The sequence below is a fragment of the Salmo trutta genome, chromosome 33 (genome assembly GCF_901001165.1).
Source record: "Salmo trutta chromosome 33, fSalTru1.1, whole genome shotgun sequence".
Taxonomy (NCBI): domain Eukaryota; kingdom Metazoa; phylum Chordata; class Actinopteri; order Salmoniformes; family Salmonidae; genus Salmo; species Salmo trutta.
Window position 1 is genome coordinate 36763098 of NC_042989.1, and position 18125 is coordinate 36781222.

At 43.6% G+C, this 18125-nt stretch overlaps 1 protein-coding gene across 2 annotated transcripts in view; it reads right to left on the reverse strand.

The window, feature by feature from the left end:
- Nucleotides 1-16293, reverse strand: part of LOC115172930 (probable phospholipid-transporting ATPase IA) — a 47998-nt gene extending 31705 nt beyond the window's left edge. The window contains exons 1-14 of one of the 2 annotated variants that reach the window (XM_029730813.1): nucleotides 15964-16293; nucleotides 12870-12984; nucleotides 12612-12711; nucleotides 12288-12386; nucleotides 11995-12040; nucleotides 11796-11836; nucleotides 9936-10009; nucleotides 8652-8721; nucleotides 8254-8381; nucleotides 7662-7939; nucleotides 6333-6460; nucleotides 5451-5617; nucleotides 3536-3608; nucleotides 3322-3427 (exon numbers count right to left, since the gene is read on the reverse strand). In XM_029730813.1, the coding sequence (XP_029586673.1) occupies nucleotides 3322-3427; nucleotides 3536-3608; nucleotides 5451-5617; nucleotides 6333-6460; nucleotides 7662-7939; nucleotides 8254-8381; nucleotides 8652-8721; nucleotides 9936-10009; nucleotides 11796-11836; nucleotides 11995-12040; nucleotides 12288-12386; nucleotides 12612-12711; nucleotides 12870-12984; nucleotides 15964-16009 (1471 nt within the window). In that variant the 5' untranslated portion in view covers nucleotides 16010-16293. Of the gene's footprint in view, nucleotides 1-3321; nucleotides 3428-3535; nucleotides 3609-5450; nucleotides 5618-6332; nucleotides 6461-7661; nucleotides 7940-8253; nucleotides 8382-8651; nucleotides 8722-9223; nucleotides 9298-9935; nucleotides 10010-11795; nucleotides 11837-11994; nucleotides 12041-12287; nucleotides 12387-12611; nucleotides 12712-12869; nucleotides 12985-15963 lie in introns of both variants that reach the window. The other variant, XM_029730812.1, reaches the window with a different exon arrangement.
- Nucleotides 16294-18125: the final 1832 nt, after the last annotated feature.

An 18125-nucleotide genomic window follows, 5' to 3' on the forward strand; every position in this document is an offset into this window, starting at 1 on the left:
TTCTTTTGGAGAGATTGGAAACAAAAATTGGTCTACAGGGACAAGTTCTGGCCTGGTTTAGATCTTACATGTCAGAAAGATATCAGTTTGTCTCTGTGGATGGTTTGTCTTCTGACAAATCAACTTTAAATGTCGGTGTTCCTCAAGGTTCCGTGTTAGGACCAATATTGTTTTCACTATATATTTTACCTCTTTGTGATGTCAACTTTCACTGCTACGCGGACGATACACAGCTGTACATTTCGATGAAACATGGTGAAGCCCCAAAATTTCCCTCCCTGGAAGCCTGTGTTTCAGACATAAGGAAGTGGATGACGGCAAATGTTTTACTTTTAATCTCGGACAAAACAAAGATGCTAGTTCTAGGTCCCAAGAAACAAAGAGATCTGCTGTTGGATCTGAAAATTAATCTTGATGGTTGTACAGTCATCTCAAATAAAACTGAAGGAGTGCTCCTAATCTCAGCTTGTTACCTGTATAAAAAGACACCTGTCCACAGAAGCAATCAATCAATCAGATTCCAAACTCCACCATGGCCAAGACCAAAGAGCTCTCCAAGGATGTCAGGGACAAGATTGTAGACCTACACAAGGCTGGAATGGGCTACAAGACCATCACCAAGCAGCTTGGTGAGAAGGTGACAACAGTTGGTGCGATTATTCGCAAATGGAAGAAACACAAAACAACTGTCAATCTCCCTCGGCCTGGGGCTCCATGCAAGATCTCACCTTGTGGAGTTGCTATTATCATGAGAACTGTGAGGAATCAGCCCAGAACTACACGGGAGGATCTTGTCAATCATCTCAAGGCAGCTGGGTCCATAGTCAACAAGAAAACAATTGGTAACACACTACGCCGTGAAGGACTGAAATCCTGCAGCGCCCGCAAGGTCCCCCTGCTCAAGAAAGCACATAGACATGCCCGTCTGAAGTTTGCCAATGAACATCTGAATGATTCAGAGGACAACTGGGTGAAAGTGTTATGGTCAGATGAGACCAAAATGGAGCTTTTTGGCATCAACTCAACTCGCCATGTTTGGAGGAGGAGGAATGCTGCCTATGACCCCAAGAACACCGTCCCCACCGTCAAACATGGAGGTGGAAACATTATGCTTTGGGGGTGTTTTTCTGCTAAGGGGACAGGACAGCTTCACCGCATCAAAGGGACGATGGACGGGGCCATGTACCGTCACATCTTGGGTTAGAACCTCCTTTCCTCAGCCAGTGCATTGAAAATGGGTCGTGGATGGGTATTCCAGCATGACAATGACCCAAAACACACGGTCAAGGCAACAAAGGAGTGGCTCAAGAAGAGGCACAATGAGGTCCTGGAGTGGCCTAGCCAGTCTCCAGACCTTAATCCCATAGAAAATCTGTGGAGGGAGCTGAAGGTTCGAGTTGCCAAACATCAGCCTCGAAACCTTAATGACTTGGAGAAGATCTGCAAAGAGGAGTGGGACAAAATCCCTCCTGAGATGTGTGCAAACCTGGTGGCCAACTACAAGAAACGTCTGACCTCTGTGATTGCCAACAAGGGTTTTGCCTCCAAGTACTAAGTCATGTTTTGCAGAGGGGTCAAATAGTTATTTCCCTCATTAAAATGCAAATCAATTTATTAAATTTTTGACATGCGTTCTGGATTTTTTTGTTGTTATTCTGTCTCTCACTGTTCAAATAAACCTACCATTAAAATTATAGACTGATCATTTCTTTGTAAGTGGGCAAACGTACAAAATCAGCAGGGGATCAAATACTTTTTTCCCCTCACTGTACGCTACGGTCACAAGACGCAGGCCTCCTTACTGTCCATAGAATGTCTAAGCAAACAGCTGGAGGCAGGGCTTTCTCCTATAGAGCTTCATTTTTATGGAATGGTCTGCCTATCCATGTGAGAGACTCAGACACGGTCTCAACCTTCAAGTATTTATTCAAGACTCATCTCTTCTGTAGGTCCTATGATTGAGTGTAGTCTTGCCCAGGAGTGTGAAGGTGAACGGAAAGGCAATGAAGCGACGAACCGCCCTTGTTGTCTCTGCATGGCCGGCTCCCCTCTCTCCACTGGGATTCTCTGCCTCTAACCCTATTACGGTGACTGAGTCACTGGCTTACTGGTGCTCTTCCATGCCGTCCCTAGGAGGGGTGATTCACTTGAGTGGGTTGAGTCACTGACGTGATCTTCCTGTCCGGGTTGGCGCCACCCCTTGGGTTCATGCCGTGGGAGGAGATCTTCGTGGGCTATACACGGCCTTGTCTCAGGGTAGTAGGTTGGTGGTTGAAGATATCCCTCTGGTGGTGTGGGGGCTGTGCTTTGGCAAAGTGGGTGGGGTTATATCCTGCCTGTTTGGCCCTGTCCGGGGGTATTGTCGGACAGGGCCACAGTGTCTCCCGACCCCTACCATCTTAGCCTCCAGTATTTATGCTGCAATAGTTTGTGTCGGGGGGCTAGGGTCAGTCTGTTATATCTGGAGTATCTCTCCTGTCTTATCCGGTGTCCTGTCTCTCTCTCAGGACCTGAGCCCTAGGACCATGCCTCAGGACTACCTGGCCTGATAACTCCTTGTTGTCCCCAGTCCACCTGGTCATGCTGCTGCTCCAGTTTCAACTGTTCTACCTGCGGCAATGGAACCCTGACCTGTTCACTGGATGTGCTACCCTGTCCCAGATCTGCTGTTTTGGACTCCCTCTCTCTACCGCACCTGCTGTCTCTAACTCAATGATTGGTTATGAAAATCCAACTGACATTTACTCCTGAGGTGCTGACCTGTTGCACCCTCTACAACCACTGTGATTATTATTATCGGACCAAGCTGGTCATCTATGAACGTTTGAACATCTTGGCCATGTTCTGCTATAATCTCCACCCGTAACAGCCAGAAGAGGACTGGCCACCCCTCGGCCTTTCTAGGGTGTTTTTCCCTAGCCATCGTGCTTCTACATCTGCATTGCTTGCTGTTTGGGGTTTTAGGCTGGGTTTCTGTACAGCACTTTGTGACATCGGCTGATGTAAAAAGGGCTATATAAATACATTTGATTGATTGATAATATAGTAGAAGAGTTGTAATATAGTAGAGGTAGAAGAGGTACAATATAGGACAAGAGGTATAATATAGTACAAGAGGTATAATATAGGACAAGAGGTGTAATATAGGACAAGAGGTATAATATAGTACAAGAGGTATAATATAGTACAAGAGGTATAATATAGGACAAGAGGTGTAATATAGGACAAGAGGTGTAATATAGGACAAGAGGTGTAATATAGGACAAGAGGTGTAATCCAATGCATTTGAGATATAGAGCATGGTATTGTAGACGTGTGTACCTGGGGAAGAGGCCTGATAGACTATAGTGTCCTCAGTCTTCTCAGGAACAGCAGTGTGGCACACAGCCATCATGGTCAGAAAGTCTTGGATAATAGTGGCTGTGGGCTGGGCGCGCACACACAAACACAATTAATACATGACACACAAAAGAAGGGAGAGAAAAAAAAGCATTGATACTGACAGCTAGTACATAGTCTAATGTTATGTACTCACGTGATCATTGTTGAGATTCTCCGGTAAGGTCGGATCGCCAAAGCCCTCTTCCTCAGGACTGTCTGTGTTGTGCCTTTCAGACAACAACAACTACTAATATTACATACTGACATGTTTGGTATATCTACAATTTTAAATATGTTTACAATTGAGATGAGAATAAAGATCTGTACTACACCACATAACTGTGTGGACAAGCACTACAGTAAAAGACAACGAGATACAGTTGAAGTCGGAAGTTTACATACACTTAGGTTGGAGTCTTACAACTTGTTTTTCCATCCACTCCACAAATGTCTTGTCAACAAACTATAGTTTTGGCAAGTTGGTTCGGACATCTACTTTGTGCATGACACATCATTTTTCCAACAATTGTTTACAGACAGATTATTTCACTGTATCACAATTCCAGTCGGTCAGAACTTTACATACACTAAGTTGACTGTGCCTTTAAACAGCTTGGAAAATTCCAGAAAAAGATGTCATGGCTTTAGAAGCTTCTGATTGACTCAAATGATGTCAATTAGCCTATTGGAGGTGTACCAGTGGATGTATTTCAAGGCCTGCCTTCAAACTCAGTGCCTGTTTGCTTGACACCATGGGAAAATCAAAAGACCTCAAAAGAAATTGTAGACCTCCACAAGTCTGGTTCATCCTTGGGAGCAATTTCCAAATGCCTGAAGGTACCACGTTCATCTGTACAAACAATAGTACGCAAGTATAAACACCATGGGACCACGCAGCCGTCATACTGCTCAGGAAGGAGAAGCGTTCTGTCTCCTAGAGATGAACGTACTTTGGTGCGAAAAGTGCAAATCAATCCCAGAACAACAGCAAAGGACCTTGTGAAGATGCTGGAGGAAAGAGGTACAAAAGTATCTATATCCACAGTAAAACGAGTCCTATATCGACATAACCTGAAAGGCCGCTCAGCAAGGAAGAAGCCACTGCTCCAAAACCGCCATAAAAAAGCCAGACTACGGTTTGCAACTACACACGGGGACAAAGATCGCACTTTGTGGAGACATGTCCTCTGGTCTGATGAAACAAAAATAGAACTGTTTGGCCATAATGACCATCGTTATGTTTGGAGGAAAAAGCAGGAAGTTTGCAAGCCGAAGAACACCATCCCAACTGTGAAGCACGGGGGTGGCAGCATCATGTTGTGGGGGTGCTTTGCTGCAGGAGGGACTGGTGCACTTCACAAAATAGATGGCATCATGAGGCAGGAAAATGATGTGGATATATTGAAGCAACATCTCAAGACATCAGTCAGGAAGTTAAAGCTTAGTCGCAAATGAGTCTTCTAAATGGACAATGACCCCAAGCATACTTCCAAAGCTGTGGCAAAATGGCTTAAGGACAACAAAGTCAAGGTATTGGAGTGGCCATCACAAAGTCCTGACCTCAATCCCATAGAAAATTTGTGGACAGAACTGAACAAGCATGTGCGAGCAAGGAGGCCTACAAACCTGACTCAGTTACACCAGCTCTGTCAGGAGGAATGGGCCAAAATTCACCCAACTAAATTGTGAGACGCTTGTGGAAGGCTACCCGAAACGTTTGACTCAAGTTAAACAATTTAAAGGAAATGCTACCAAATACAAATTGAGTGTATGTAAACTTCTGACCCACTGGGAATGTGATGAAAGAAATAAAAGCTGAAATAAATCACTCTCTACTATTATTCTGACATTTCACAGTCTTAAAATAAAGTGGTGATCCTAACTGACCTAAGACAGGGCATTTTTACTAGTATTAAATGTCAGGAATTGTGAAAAACTGAGTTTAAATGTATTTGGCTAAGGTGTATATAAACTTCCCACTTCAACTGTACCTATCCAGCAAAGTACATAGTATTATTCATGCTAATTCATGCCTATAAAATGGTTGGATTAACGCAAGTCCTTCTCACCCGTAGGCGACACCGGCGATGGTGCACTTTTTAAACTGCATCACGTTGCAGGTGAGGGTACCTGTTTTGTCAGAGAAGATGTATTTGACCTGGCCCAGTTCCTCGTTTAGGTTGGACGTCCGTGCCACGGCAGAGGTATCCGTAGGCTCATAATGCATATCCATGTCCTGAACACACACAAACACATTCACATCCCCAATAGGCTTTGCAGCACAAACAACATGTGGAGAGTCATTGCAATAAATTGAATGTCCCAAATCTACCATAGTACGGACATCAATTTGTATGCCCACTAACGTATACTAGATCAAATTCCATATTTTCCAAAACTTCTCACCAAGCTTTTGAAGTAGATACATTTACTCCTGTGGTATTATTACATTTAAACTTCTACTTAGTGTTCACTACCAGAAATTGAAATTGACCACCACTCTGAGATACCAAGTTAAAGGCTGTGTCGTGCAGTGATTTCCCCACCCAGTTGATGAAGTAAGGGGCTGTGTAGTGCAGTGATTTCCCCACCCAGTTGATGAAGTAAGAGTCTGTGTAGTGCAGTGATTTCCCCACCCAGTTGATGAAGTAAGAGGCTGTGTAGTGCAGTGATTTCCCCACCCAGTTGATGAAGTAAGGGGCTGTGTAGTGCAGTGATTTCCCCACCCAGTTGATGAAGTAAGAGTCTGTGTAGTGCAGTGATTTCCCCACCCAGTTGATGAAGTAAGAGGCTGTGTAGTGCAGTGATTTCCCCACCCAGTTGATGAAGTAAGGGGCTGTGTAGTGCAGTGATTTCCCCACCCAGTTGATGAAGTAAGAGTCTGTGTAGTGCAGTGATTTCCCCACCCAGTTGATGAAGTAAGAGGCTGTGTAGTGCAGTGATTTCCCCACCCAGTTGATGAAGTAAGCCTGGATGAACTTGATGACCTCCAGGGTGACCAGTAGACTGATGGGGATGAGGTTGTTGAAGAGGATGATGAAGGTGAGGAAGTTGAGGCCAAAGTTGGCAGCGCCACCATCTGGTAGGAAGGAGTTAGAGCAAGTTACATAGAGAAATGACCTTCAATCTAATTTGAATGGCAGGCGCCACAACAAACCCTTTCTTTAGACCTGGGACATGTTCACTAGGGATAAAACGGTGCAAAACAAAACAGAGTTTAAAAAAACGGAGTTATAATCTGAACACTCGTTTTTTGGTTTTACATTTTAGTCATTTAGCAGACGCTCTTATCCAGAGCGACTTACAGTAGTGAATGCATACATTTCAATTAATTTCATACGTTCCCCCCCCCCCCCCCCCCCGTACTGGACCCCCGTGGAAATCGAACCCACAACCCTAGCGTTGCAAACACCATGCTCTACCAACTGAGCCACAGGGACAGTATGGCTTTAAAACATGACTAGCTAGGTAGATACGAGACACATTGTTTACCATGGGCCATGGAATTCACATATAAAATAATCTACAGCTCTACTTCTATACAAGGTCTATTTTAATGAAGAACGGGATCTAAGTCACTAGTCTGGGGGATACAACAAAAACATTTCTACAGGCCTCTGAGAAACGTTGTTACCTGGATCTGATAAGACTACAGTGGTAAAGAAATAAAAACAAAATGTCATTACATTTACTGAAAGGGTAATGGTTAATGTACATTTTTATATATCAGACATTTACTGAGAAGGTAATGGTTAATGTAAATTATTATATATCAGACATTTACTGAGAAGGTAATGGTTAATGTACATTTTTATATATCAGACATTTACTGAGAAGGTAATGGTTAATGAACATTTTTATATATCAGACATTTACTGAGAAGGTAATGGTTAATGAACATTTTTATATATCAGACATTTACTGAGAAGGTAATGGCTAATGTACATTATTATATATCAGACATTTACTGAGAAGGTAATGGTTAATGTACATTTTTATATATCAGACATTTACTGGGTACTAAATTGGGAACATACACAAGTTACAGATAGATCAAACATTACATTGGAATTATCCAATAATATATCAGTCTGATATAAAGTGCCTCCATGATCCTAACGTTAAGCAGCATAGTGTAAAGTAGAATAACGTTAAGCAGCATAGTGTAAAGTAGAATAACGTTAAGCAGCATAGTGTAAAGTAGAATAACGCAAAATAGAATGTAATGTAAAGTAATAAAACTTAACGTAACTTCACATAAAGAAAAGTAAAGTACTCACAGTTGAGGTCCATGTACCAGGCGAAGTCCCCGTGCTGGGTCTTCCAGAGTGTCTGTCCGGCCGAGCAGACCAGGGAGATGGCCAGCAGGCAGCCGAACAGCGCTAGGATCAGGGTGTTGGTGATGTGCTCCACGCTGGACAGCTTAAGCGGAGGCCGCGTGCTGTTCTGCATCAGCTTGGTGTCGTGCCCTGTGTACACCACCATGCCGTTGACCCACTGGGTGTTCCGGAGCCGGGCTCCACGGAGAAGGATCTGCTCCGGACCTAAAGGGACGGGACTGGGGAGAACGGATCGGTGGATTTCAGGGTTTAGAGACGGAATTAGTAGGGTTTCCCAGAAACACTGGTTGGAAGATTCCTTGGGAAACCCTAGGAATGAATGATTCACACTGGCTATGTAAGTTGTGTCAGAGGGTGGACACTTTCTGAAAGGACTGTATTAAAGAATACTAAGACCTTCCTTGGCACTGTGCTGCTGAATGCTCTATGGAGGTCTAGGCTGGGTTACTGTTACTGTAGAAAGGGGTAGGACCTATACAGATATATATATATATATATATAATTGATTGATAGACAGGTAGATCTCTCTCACCTATGACCCTCTAATCGAATGACGCCTACAAAGTCGTAGAGGTGGCGATTGGGGCTTTCGCACTCCATGCACCCGCTCAGCCGCGACAGACTATCAGCATCCTTGTCATCCGCTGTGACCTGAAGACCCTGGTTGGGGAAGGAAGAGGTGCAGAGGTGAGTTGATGAGCTGACTCCTCCTATCTGGGCCACAATGTAACTTAATAAGTGGTATGTTTGTTTGTTTGTTTGTTTGTTTGTTTGTTTGTTTGTTTGTTTGTTTGTTTGTTTGTTTGTTTGTTTGTTTGTTTGTTTGTTTGTTTGTTTGTTTGTTTGTTTGTTTGTTTGTTTGTTTGTGTGTGTGTGTGTGTGTGTGTGTGTGTGTGTGTGTGTGTGTGTAGATGAATTAAGAACCTTCACCTGTCGTATCTTTAGGTTGGTCTCCCCGTCTAAATTCGAAGTCTCGATGTAGCACATAGCATGTGGCTCGCTGGTGAAAAGAAAGTGACCGTCAAAACAATGTAGAATGTATCTATAATAGTGTTCACAGAAGTTATCTAACAATAGGGAAAGAGAAAAGAGGTAAGAAAAGAGATCCAGGGAGAGAACAGCAATGCTACAGTAGCCATAGCAACAGGGAGACAGTAAAGCACTAAACTCCAAGATGAGTGCTCTGTGGTCTAATATCTAGATTTGTTATCAGTACAATAACCTAGCTAGTCCTTTGATTTTAGACAGTAATGTAATGTAAAGAGGAAGAGATTATTGCCTGGTACAAACAGAGATCGTACCAACAAGGGGAACAGTCCCGCTCCCCAGGATTCAAGTATGACACGGGTCATTTAGCATGTTCAAATAATTAAGTAGGATCCTTTCTTTGTCCCCTTGTGTCCTTTACAACCACGTGGACTAGTAAAAAAAAGGTGATAGGTGCAACACTGTACAAAGAGTTTGATTTCAGCCCCATAGCCAGTAGACTACTAGACCCCGACCTGGACGCCAGCAGAACGAGGTCCGCCGGGAGGTGGTCCCCGTCACTGGCTCTGACTACGTCCCCGACCGTCACCTAAGTTACCAGCAAAAGAACATACCAGGAGCGACCAGGGAACGGTAAGGGATGGGGACAGAAACATGGGCAGACAGACAGACAGACACACAGACACACAGACAGACAGAGAGACAGACAGACAGACACAGGAAACAGTCGGGTTGGGGGGTGGGGACAGAAACATGGGCAGACAGACAGACACATTGACAGACAGAACACAGGGAACAGTCGGGGTGGGGACAGAAACATGGGCACACAGAGACACATTGACAGACAGAACACAGGGAACAGTCGGGGTGGGGACAGAAACATGGGCACACAGAGACACATTGACAGACAGAACACAGGGAACAGTCGGGGTGGGGACAGAAACATGGGCACACAGAGACACATTGACAGACACACAGGGAACAGTCGGGGTGGGGACAGAAACATGGGCACACAGAGACACATTGACAGACAGAACACAGGGAACGTCAGGAAGGGGAGAGGAAGGGAAAGAAAGAGTGAGACCACTTCAAAACAAGACATCAGAATAACTAACACAGATAGCGTGACCTACTGAAGCAAGAAGGGAACAGAGATTACTGAAGCCTAAAGCAGAGAAGCATAACCACAACAAACTACCAATCTACCGTCTGTGTTTCTAGCACTGCCTGGAGGACAGCATGATCGAGTCTGCAGGGATGTATTCTCTCCCATTTAATGTGACTACATCTCCCACCTCTACCTACAAAGAACACTATAGCAGTTACTAGACATTATGTAGACAAACACAAACTCAGCAAAAAAAAGAAACGTCCCTTTTTCAGGACCCTGTCTTTCAAACATAATTTGTAAAAATCCAAATAACTTCACAGATCTTCATTGTAAAGGGTTTAAACACCGTTTCCCATGCTTGTTCAATGAACCATAAACAATTAATGAACATGCACCTGTAGAACGGTCGTTAAGACACTAACAGCTTACACACGGTAAGCAATTAAGGTCACAGTTATGAAAACTTAGGACACTAAAGAGGCCTTTCTACTGACTCAGAAAAACACCAAAAGAAAGATGCCCAGGGTCCCTGCTCATCTGCGTGAATGTGCCTTAGGCATGCTGCAAGGAGGCATGAGGACTGCAGATGTGGCCAGGGAATTAAATTGCAATGTCCGTACTGTGAGATGCCTGAGACAGCGCTACAGGGAGACAGAACGGACAGCTGATCATCCTCGTAGTGGCAGACCACGTGTAACAACACCTGCTCAGGATCGGTACATCCGAACATCACACCTGCGGGACAGGTACAGGACGGCAACAACATCTGCCCGAGTTACACCAGCAACGCACAATCCCACCATCAGTGCTCAGACTGTCCGCAACAGGCTGAGCGAGGCTGGACTGAGGGCTTGTAGGCCTGCTGTAAGGCAGGTCCTCACCAGACATCACCGGCAACAATGTCGCCTATGGGCACAAACCCACCGTCGCTAGACCAGACAGGACTGGCAAAGTGTTCTTCACTGACGAGTCGCGGTTTTGTCTCACCAGGGGTGATGGTCAGATTCGCTTTTATCGTCGAAGGAATGAGCGTTACACCGAGGCCTGTACTCTGGGGCGGGATCGATTTGGAGGCGGTGGGTCCGTCATGGTCTGGGGCGGTGTGTCACAGCATCATCAGACTGAGCTTGTTGTCATTGCAGGCAAACTCAACGCTGTGCGTTACAGGGAAGACATCCTCCCTCATGTGGTACCCTCCTGCAGGCTCATCCTGACATGACCCTCCAGCATGACAATGCCACCAGCCATACTGCTCATTCTGTGCGTGATTTCCTGCAAGGCAGGAATGTCAGTGTTCTGCCATGGCCAGCGAAGAGCCCGGATCTCAATCCCATTGAGCACGTCTGGGACCTGTTGGATCGGAGGGTGAGGGCTAGGGTCATTCCCCCCAGAAATGTCCGGGAACTTGCAGGTGCCTTGGTGGAAGGGTGGGGTAACATCTCACAGCAAAAACGGGCAAATCTGGTACAGTCCATGAGGAGGAGATGCACTGCAGTACTTAATACAGCTGGTATTAAGTACACCAGATACTGACTGTTACTTTTGATTTTGACCCCCCCCCCCCTTTGTTCAGGGACACATTATTCCATTTCTGTTAGACACATGTCTGTGGAACTTGTTCAGTTTATGTCTCAGTTCTTAAATCTTGTAATGTTCATACAAATATTTACACATGTTACATTTGCTGAAAATAAACGCAGTTGGCAGTGAGATAACATTTCTTTTTTTGCTGAGTTTACATGTGTTTAAATCAGTAGCCAGGTCTGAATCCTAAGTCTCTCCCCCCTAATGAAGAATAAACTACTAGGCAATGTAGACTATGACAACTTAAATGTACACCCTATTCAGTGACAGACTGTGGCTCAACTTAACCATTGAATCACTAGACATCAAACAACAATTAGGATTTAGCCCATCTGAAGGCAGAGAAAGTAAGCAGAAAATACTTGACTCTGGCCTGAGATTGAGTGACCTACCTTCTCCCAGTGAACAACCTCCCATGCTCCATTTCTCAGAACTGACAAAGAGAGAGAAGGCAGAAATAGGGAAACAGGAAGAGGAGAGGGGGACACAGAGAGAAAACTATGTTAGCAAATCCTGATATTAAAAATCTGTCCAATAACCTACACCTGTTTGAAAAGCAGAAATAGATAAATAATTTCAACAGTTTCTTACCTTGGGCCTCCTTCCTGTTGACCACCCTATCTGCTTTGTGACGTTTCTGTTGAGAAGAACATTCAAATGGGAAATTATCTCTGTCCAATGTTTTATTATATGTCAAGCATCCATCCAAAATACCTTTTTATGGAATCAGTTTCAAGAAAATCAAAAACCACACGGTCAGCGAGTACAAGAACGACTTTCAGACATGCCTGGCACTTGGGCACGTTTTCAGAGAACACATAACAGATGTCCTCTCTATAGAAATATAGATATATTTAATGTCATTCTAGTTCTATGGTCCTCACCAGATCCTCAACGATCTCCTTCAGGGCTGCCACCAACAGGATGAGGATCAAAGGAACCAGGGTAGTCCACCGTCCTGTGGGAGAAACATCCGGAATTTGCTACCAGGAGAAGGGAGAATGTAGACATAGTTAGTCAGACTGTTAAAGCGAAAGTTAACCCTTTTTTACAAAACCGATTTTTAATTAAGTCGATTAATAAGGTAAAACCCCCCCCAAAAAAGTGAACTATCCATTTAACAACCACGATGTCTGATAGGTGAGAATTTCTGTCTGCTAAACAGTGCTGAAATGTTCAAAATATACTGTATAATTATTTAGCCCCACCTGCAATAGTGCAATGAACAGGAAGAATGAGTTAGCAGCCCTCCTGAACTGAGCGTATAGGAATCGAGGCAGGAAGGTAAGCACATTGTATTTGGCTGTGCTGGAAAAGGCAAGAGAGAAACCCGCAACAATATTCAGCAGCACGCTACAGAAATTATCAGGTGTTTACTAAGAACTGACTTGGTAAAATGGTCATTACAAACTAATAACATAGGCCTAAGAATTAGTTTATTTATAAAATGTAAACACTCAGGCTACCTGACATGATTGGTGCAGAACTTAGTGAGTTGAGGCTGATTGATGAATATCTGTCTGGCATCCTCAAGGTCAGCTATAGAGGTCCTCGATGTAGCTTCCCCAATCTTCTCATATCCTATGGGATAACGGTAAAAAAAAGACATCTTTCCCCATCAGGCTTTACAACAACGGATAGGCTTTTAACATACCAGGTTTCTGTGTGTAATTACCATCTCCTGCACATTCAACCATGGTGCAGGACCATCGCCGCCCTGTGTGGCACTGGCCTATAGGCTAAATGGATTACAGTGTCTAAGAAAAACAATGCATCTTCTCTCACTCCTACAGTGTAAACTCATTTAGACCCAATCAATGATGTATATAAGCCCTAGACTGCTTTTTGCTATGCATTGGTCATTGAGAGGCTTTGGACGCACCGGTCGGCCATATTGGCCCTCCCTAGTAGGAGCAGTCCTCCATAGGAATAAATGTAATTATACCGTATTTCAATTAATCTTCTCAAGGACAAAAATCACATGTACAGTATTTAAGTATTTTTGTTGTTGTAGTGGGGACAGTAACATTAGTAATCTCTGAAAAATATACATTAAGGAAAATGCTTTTTCATTTTTTTTATGTTTAGCTTGTATAATATAATTTAAGAGTATGCATTAAGGTGTTTGTAATAGAATACAATGTGGCAAAAACAAATGTAGACATTAATGAATGCATTTTTGGGGAGTGCCAAGATGGAGGCACAGTGGCATCAAAACAGCACCCCCAATCAGTCATCTAGTGTATATATAAATCATTGGGCCTAATCCTGACTATATCTGTACGAGCAACAGAAGCTTACACTACACACAAATCTTCCATTGACATCAATGCAAACCTGAATCATAATCATTTTAAATTTAAATCTTTAGACCAACAACACTTTCACTACTTAGGCTGTGGCACCTTCAAAACATTTTACATTTTAGTCATTTAGCAGACGCTCTTATCCAGAGTGACTTACAGTAGTGAATGCATACATTTCAATTCATTTCATACATATTTTTTTTCCCGTACTAGCTAGGCCTATTTAACACAAGTAAAACTAAATGCATGCTATTCAATCGATCACTGCCCGCACCTGCTCGCCCGTCCAGCATCACTACTCTGGACAGTTCTGCCTTAGAATACGTGGACAACTACAAGTACCTGGGTGTCTGGATAGACTGTAAACTCTCCTTCCAGAGACTCACATTAAGCATCTCCAATCCAAAATTAAATCTAGAATTGGCTTCCTATATCGCAACAAAGCATCCTTCACTCATGCTGCCAAACATACCCTCGTAAAACTGACCATCCTACCGATCCTCAACTTCGGTGATGTCATCTATAAAATAGCCTCCAACACCCTACTCAACAAACTGGATGCAGTCTATCACAGTGCCATCCGTTTTGTCACCAAAGCCCCATACACTACCCACCATTGCAACCTGTACGCTCTCGTTGGCTGGCCCTCGCTTCATACTCGTCGCCAAACCCACTGGCTACAGGTTATCTACAAGTCTCTGCTAGGTAAAGCCCCGCCTTATCTCAGCTCAATGGTCACCATAGCAGCACCCACTCGTAGCACACGCTCCAGCAGGTATATCTCACTGGTCACCCCCAAAGCCAATTCCTCCTTTGGTCATCTCTCCTTCCAGTTCTCTGCTGCCAATGACTGGAATGAACTGCAAAAATCTCTGAAGCTGGAGACTCATATCTCCCTCACTAGCTTTAAGCACCAGCTGTCAGAGCAGCTCACAGATCACTGCACCTGTACATTGCCCATCTGTAAACAGCCCATCTATCTAACTGCCTCATCCCCATACTGTATTTATTTATCTTGCTCCTTTGCACCCCAGTATCTCTACTTGCACATTCATCTTCTGCACATCTACCATTCCAGTGTTTAATTGCTATATTGTAATTACTTTGCCACCATGGCCTATTTATTGCCTTAACTTACCTCATTTGCACTCACTGTATATAGACTTTTTGTTTTCCTTTGTTCTACTGTATTATTGACTGTATGTTTGTTTATTCCATGTGTAACTCTGTGTTGTTGTATGTGTCGAACTGCTTTGCTTTATCTTGGCCAGGTCGCAGTTGTAAATGAGAACTTGTTCTCAACTAGCCTACCTGGTTAAATAAAGGTGAATCAAATCAAATAAACAGTCAACAGACACAACAAAGAGCTTAATTCAGTGGTCATGCCCACATAAACATGGTGTGATCTCATGGCACACTAACAGCGATTTTGCCCACACAGCATCCTCATACAGTACAGTATAACCAAGACAAAGACAATTGATTCCACTGTTACTCATGCATAACTCTGTCACTGCACCGTCTTCAAGAGGAAATTGGGGGAGAAATCAAGGGGCTCTGTCATTAGCTGGTACAGCCCTTGTTTTCTTAGTGAATGCATGATTTGGAGACGACAGAGTGAATAGAATAGACGATCACAGTCATCAACATGACCATATAAATGCAGCCAATAACTTGTAGGGTTTTTGTGCTTGAGTTCAGAAAATCATTAACAGGATATAATATTTTGAGAGAGTCAGAATAGACACATGCACTGATGACGGTCAGAACTGCATTTCCTCATCAGACTGGTTCAGTTACTAGCTACGTCTCTGACAAACACAGGGAAGAGCAGCAGGGTTTAGGGGCATGATCCTCCAGATTAATGTGTAATCAGTAGTGGAGGAGCCTTTGCCCTTCGACCCTAAAGGTGTGGGTTGGAAAAGCAGGATAGAAATAGGCTAGACATTAGACACGAGATAGAAAGTGTAGTGCAAGTGAGTTGAAATGTCGTATATTGTTCAATTCTCTAGCAAACACCACCACCATACTTTTCACTGTCAATGATGTGATATGAAAAGCCATTTTCTATAAACCTAGCTAGCTAATTCACAATTGTATCTAAGCTAGCTAACGGTAACTAACGTTAGCTAGTCAGTGAACATTCTGTTAATAATTGAGATCTTTTTAGAACATATCCTAAAACTAGCTAGCCAGTACCTAGGAGTAGTAGGACATCAATTCAGTATATATATGATAGACAAAAAACACCTACCCTCCAACCGTGAACGGAGGTCCGAGATAGTTCTTTCGATAGGCATCTCACCACCACAGTGAAAGCACCTGACAGTAACCAATCCAGCAGTGTCAGGTCGCCAGATGGCTTGTTTTTACAGTAGCCTAGCTAGCAACTAACGTTAGCAACGTCAGGACACTCCTTTCTACTACTAACTTGGCAAGAAGCTAGTAGGAGTTAATTCGTTCCAATATCACGTCGACCCGAGCCTTTAAATCATTTTTCCCGTTCCCTTCATTTTGTAGATTTCAAGAAAATGCATTATCATATCAGCATTTGATCAACAATACTAAAAAAGTACTTCCGTGTCACGGAATTCCGCAAATGTTCAAAATAAAAGCCCCCCACTTAACAGTATAAAAATGTCAATAACCTGTATTTATTCATGGGATATGAAAAATAATTGTCTAAACATTTAACAATGATTCATATTTGTTCATATTTAAGTGACATTTGCAATGTTCCAAAGTCAAATAAATGTCCCCAATGCAAATCACTGTATATGGAAAATATATTGGCATGTAGAGCAAAAACTATTCTAGGTGCCACATTAAATGTATTGTAGGGAATACTCAGTAGGGTCTGTGGAATGTATATATAGTGTCATTTCATGGGGCACTGAATAATACGGAGTGAATAATTTACTCCACCCATTCGATTTGACACAATGCGATTCCTTTTATATGGAATGCTTATGTCTTTCGGATGTGCGCCGTCTTTCAGATGGGACGTTAAACGGGTGTTCTGACTCTCTGTGGTCACTAAAGATCCCATGGCAGTTATTGTAAGAGCAGGGGTGCTAAACCCGGTGTCCTGGCTAAATTCCCAATATGGCTCTAATACCATCATGACCTACTAATCATCCGCAGCTTCCAATTGGCTCATTCATCCCCCCTCCTCTCCCCTGTAACTATTCCCGAGGTCGTTGCTGTAAATGAGAATGTGTTCTCAGTCAACTTACCTGGTAAAATAAAGCTACAATGAAAAAATTATAGAGCAAAAACTATTCTAGGTGCCAAAGTAAATGTGGGGTTGGAAAATCCTCAGTAGGGTCTATAGAATATATATATGGTGTTATTTCATGAGGGACTGAGTTCTATATGCCCATCCACACTTTTTACTCCACCCACTCCTTTGGTCCCAATGCAATACACTACACAGAGTATACAGAACATTAGGAAAAACCTTCCTGAAATTGAGTTGCATCCACTTTTGCCCTCAGAACAGTCTCAATTCGTCCGGGCATAGACTCTACAAGGTGTCGAAAATGTTCCATAAGGATGTTGACCCATGTTGACTCCAATGCTCCCCACAGTTGTGTCAAGTTGGCTGGATGGGTGGTGGACTCTTCTTGATACACACGGGGAAACAGCTGAGCGTGAAATACTCAGCAGCGTTGCAGTTCTTGACACACTCAAACTGTTGAGCCTGGCACCTACTACCATACCCCGTTCAAAGGCACTTACATCTTTTGTCTTGCCCAATCACCCTCTGAATGACATACACAATCCATGTCTCAATTGAAAATCCTTATTTCCACCTGTCTCCACCCCTTCATCTACACTTGAGCCTTGGTTTGTCAAATGACTGCCTCGCCTGGTTCACCAACTACTTCTCTGATAGAGTTCAGTGTGTCAAATCGGAGGGCCTGTTGTCCGGGCCCCTGGCAGTCTCTATGGGGGTGCCACAGGGTTCAATTCTTCGGCCGACTCTTTTCTCTATATACATCAATGATGTCGCTCTTGCTGCTGGTGAGTCTCTGATCCACCTCTACACAGACGACACCATTCTGTATATTTCTGGCCCTTCTTTGGACACTGTGTTAACTAACCTCCAAACGAGCTTCAATGCCATACAACACTCCTTCTGTGGCCTCCAACTGCTCTTAAACGCTAGTAAAACCAAATGCATGCTTTTCAACCGTTCGCTGCCCGCACCCGCCCGCCCGACTAGCATCACAACTCTGGACGGTTCTGATATAGAATATGTGGATGGTAAACTCTCCTTCCAGTCTCATATTAAACATCTCCAATCCAAAATTAATCTAGAATCGGCTTCCTATTTCGCAACAAAGCCTCCTTCCCTCACGCCGCCAAACATACCCTCGTAAAACTGACTATCCTACCGATCCTCGACTTCGG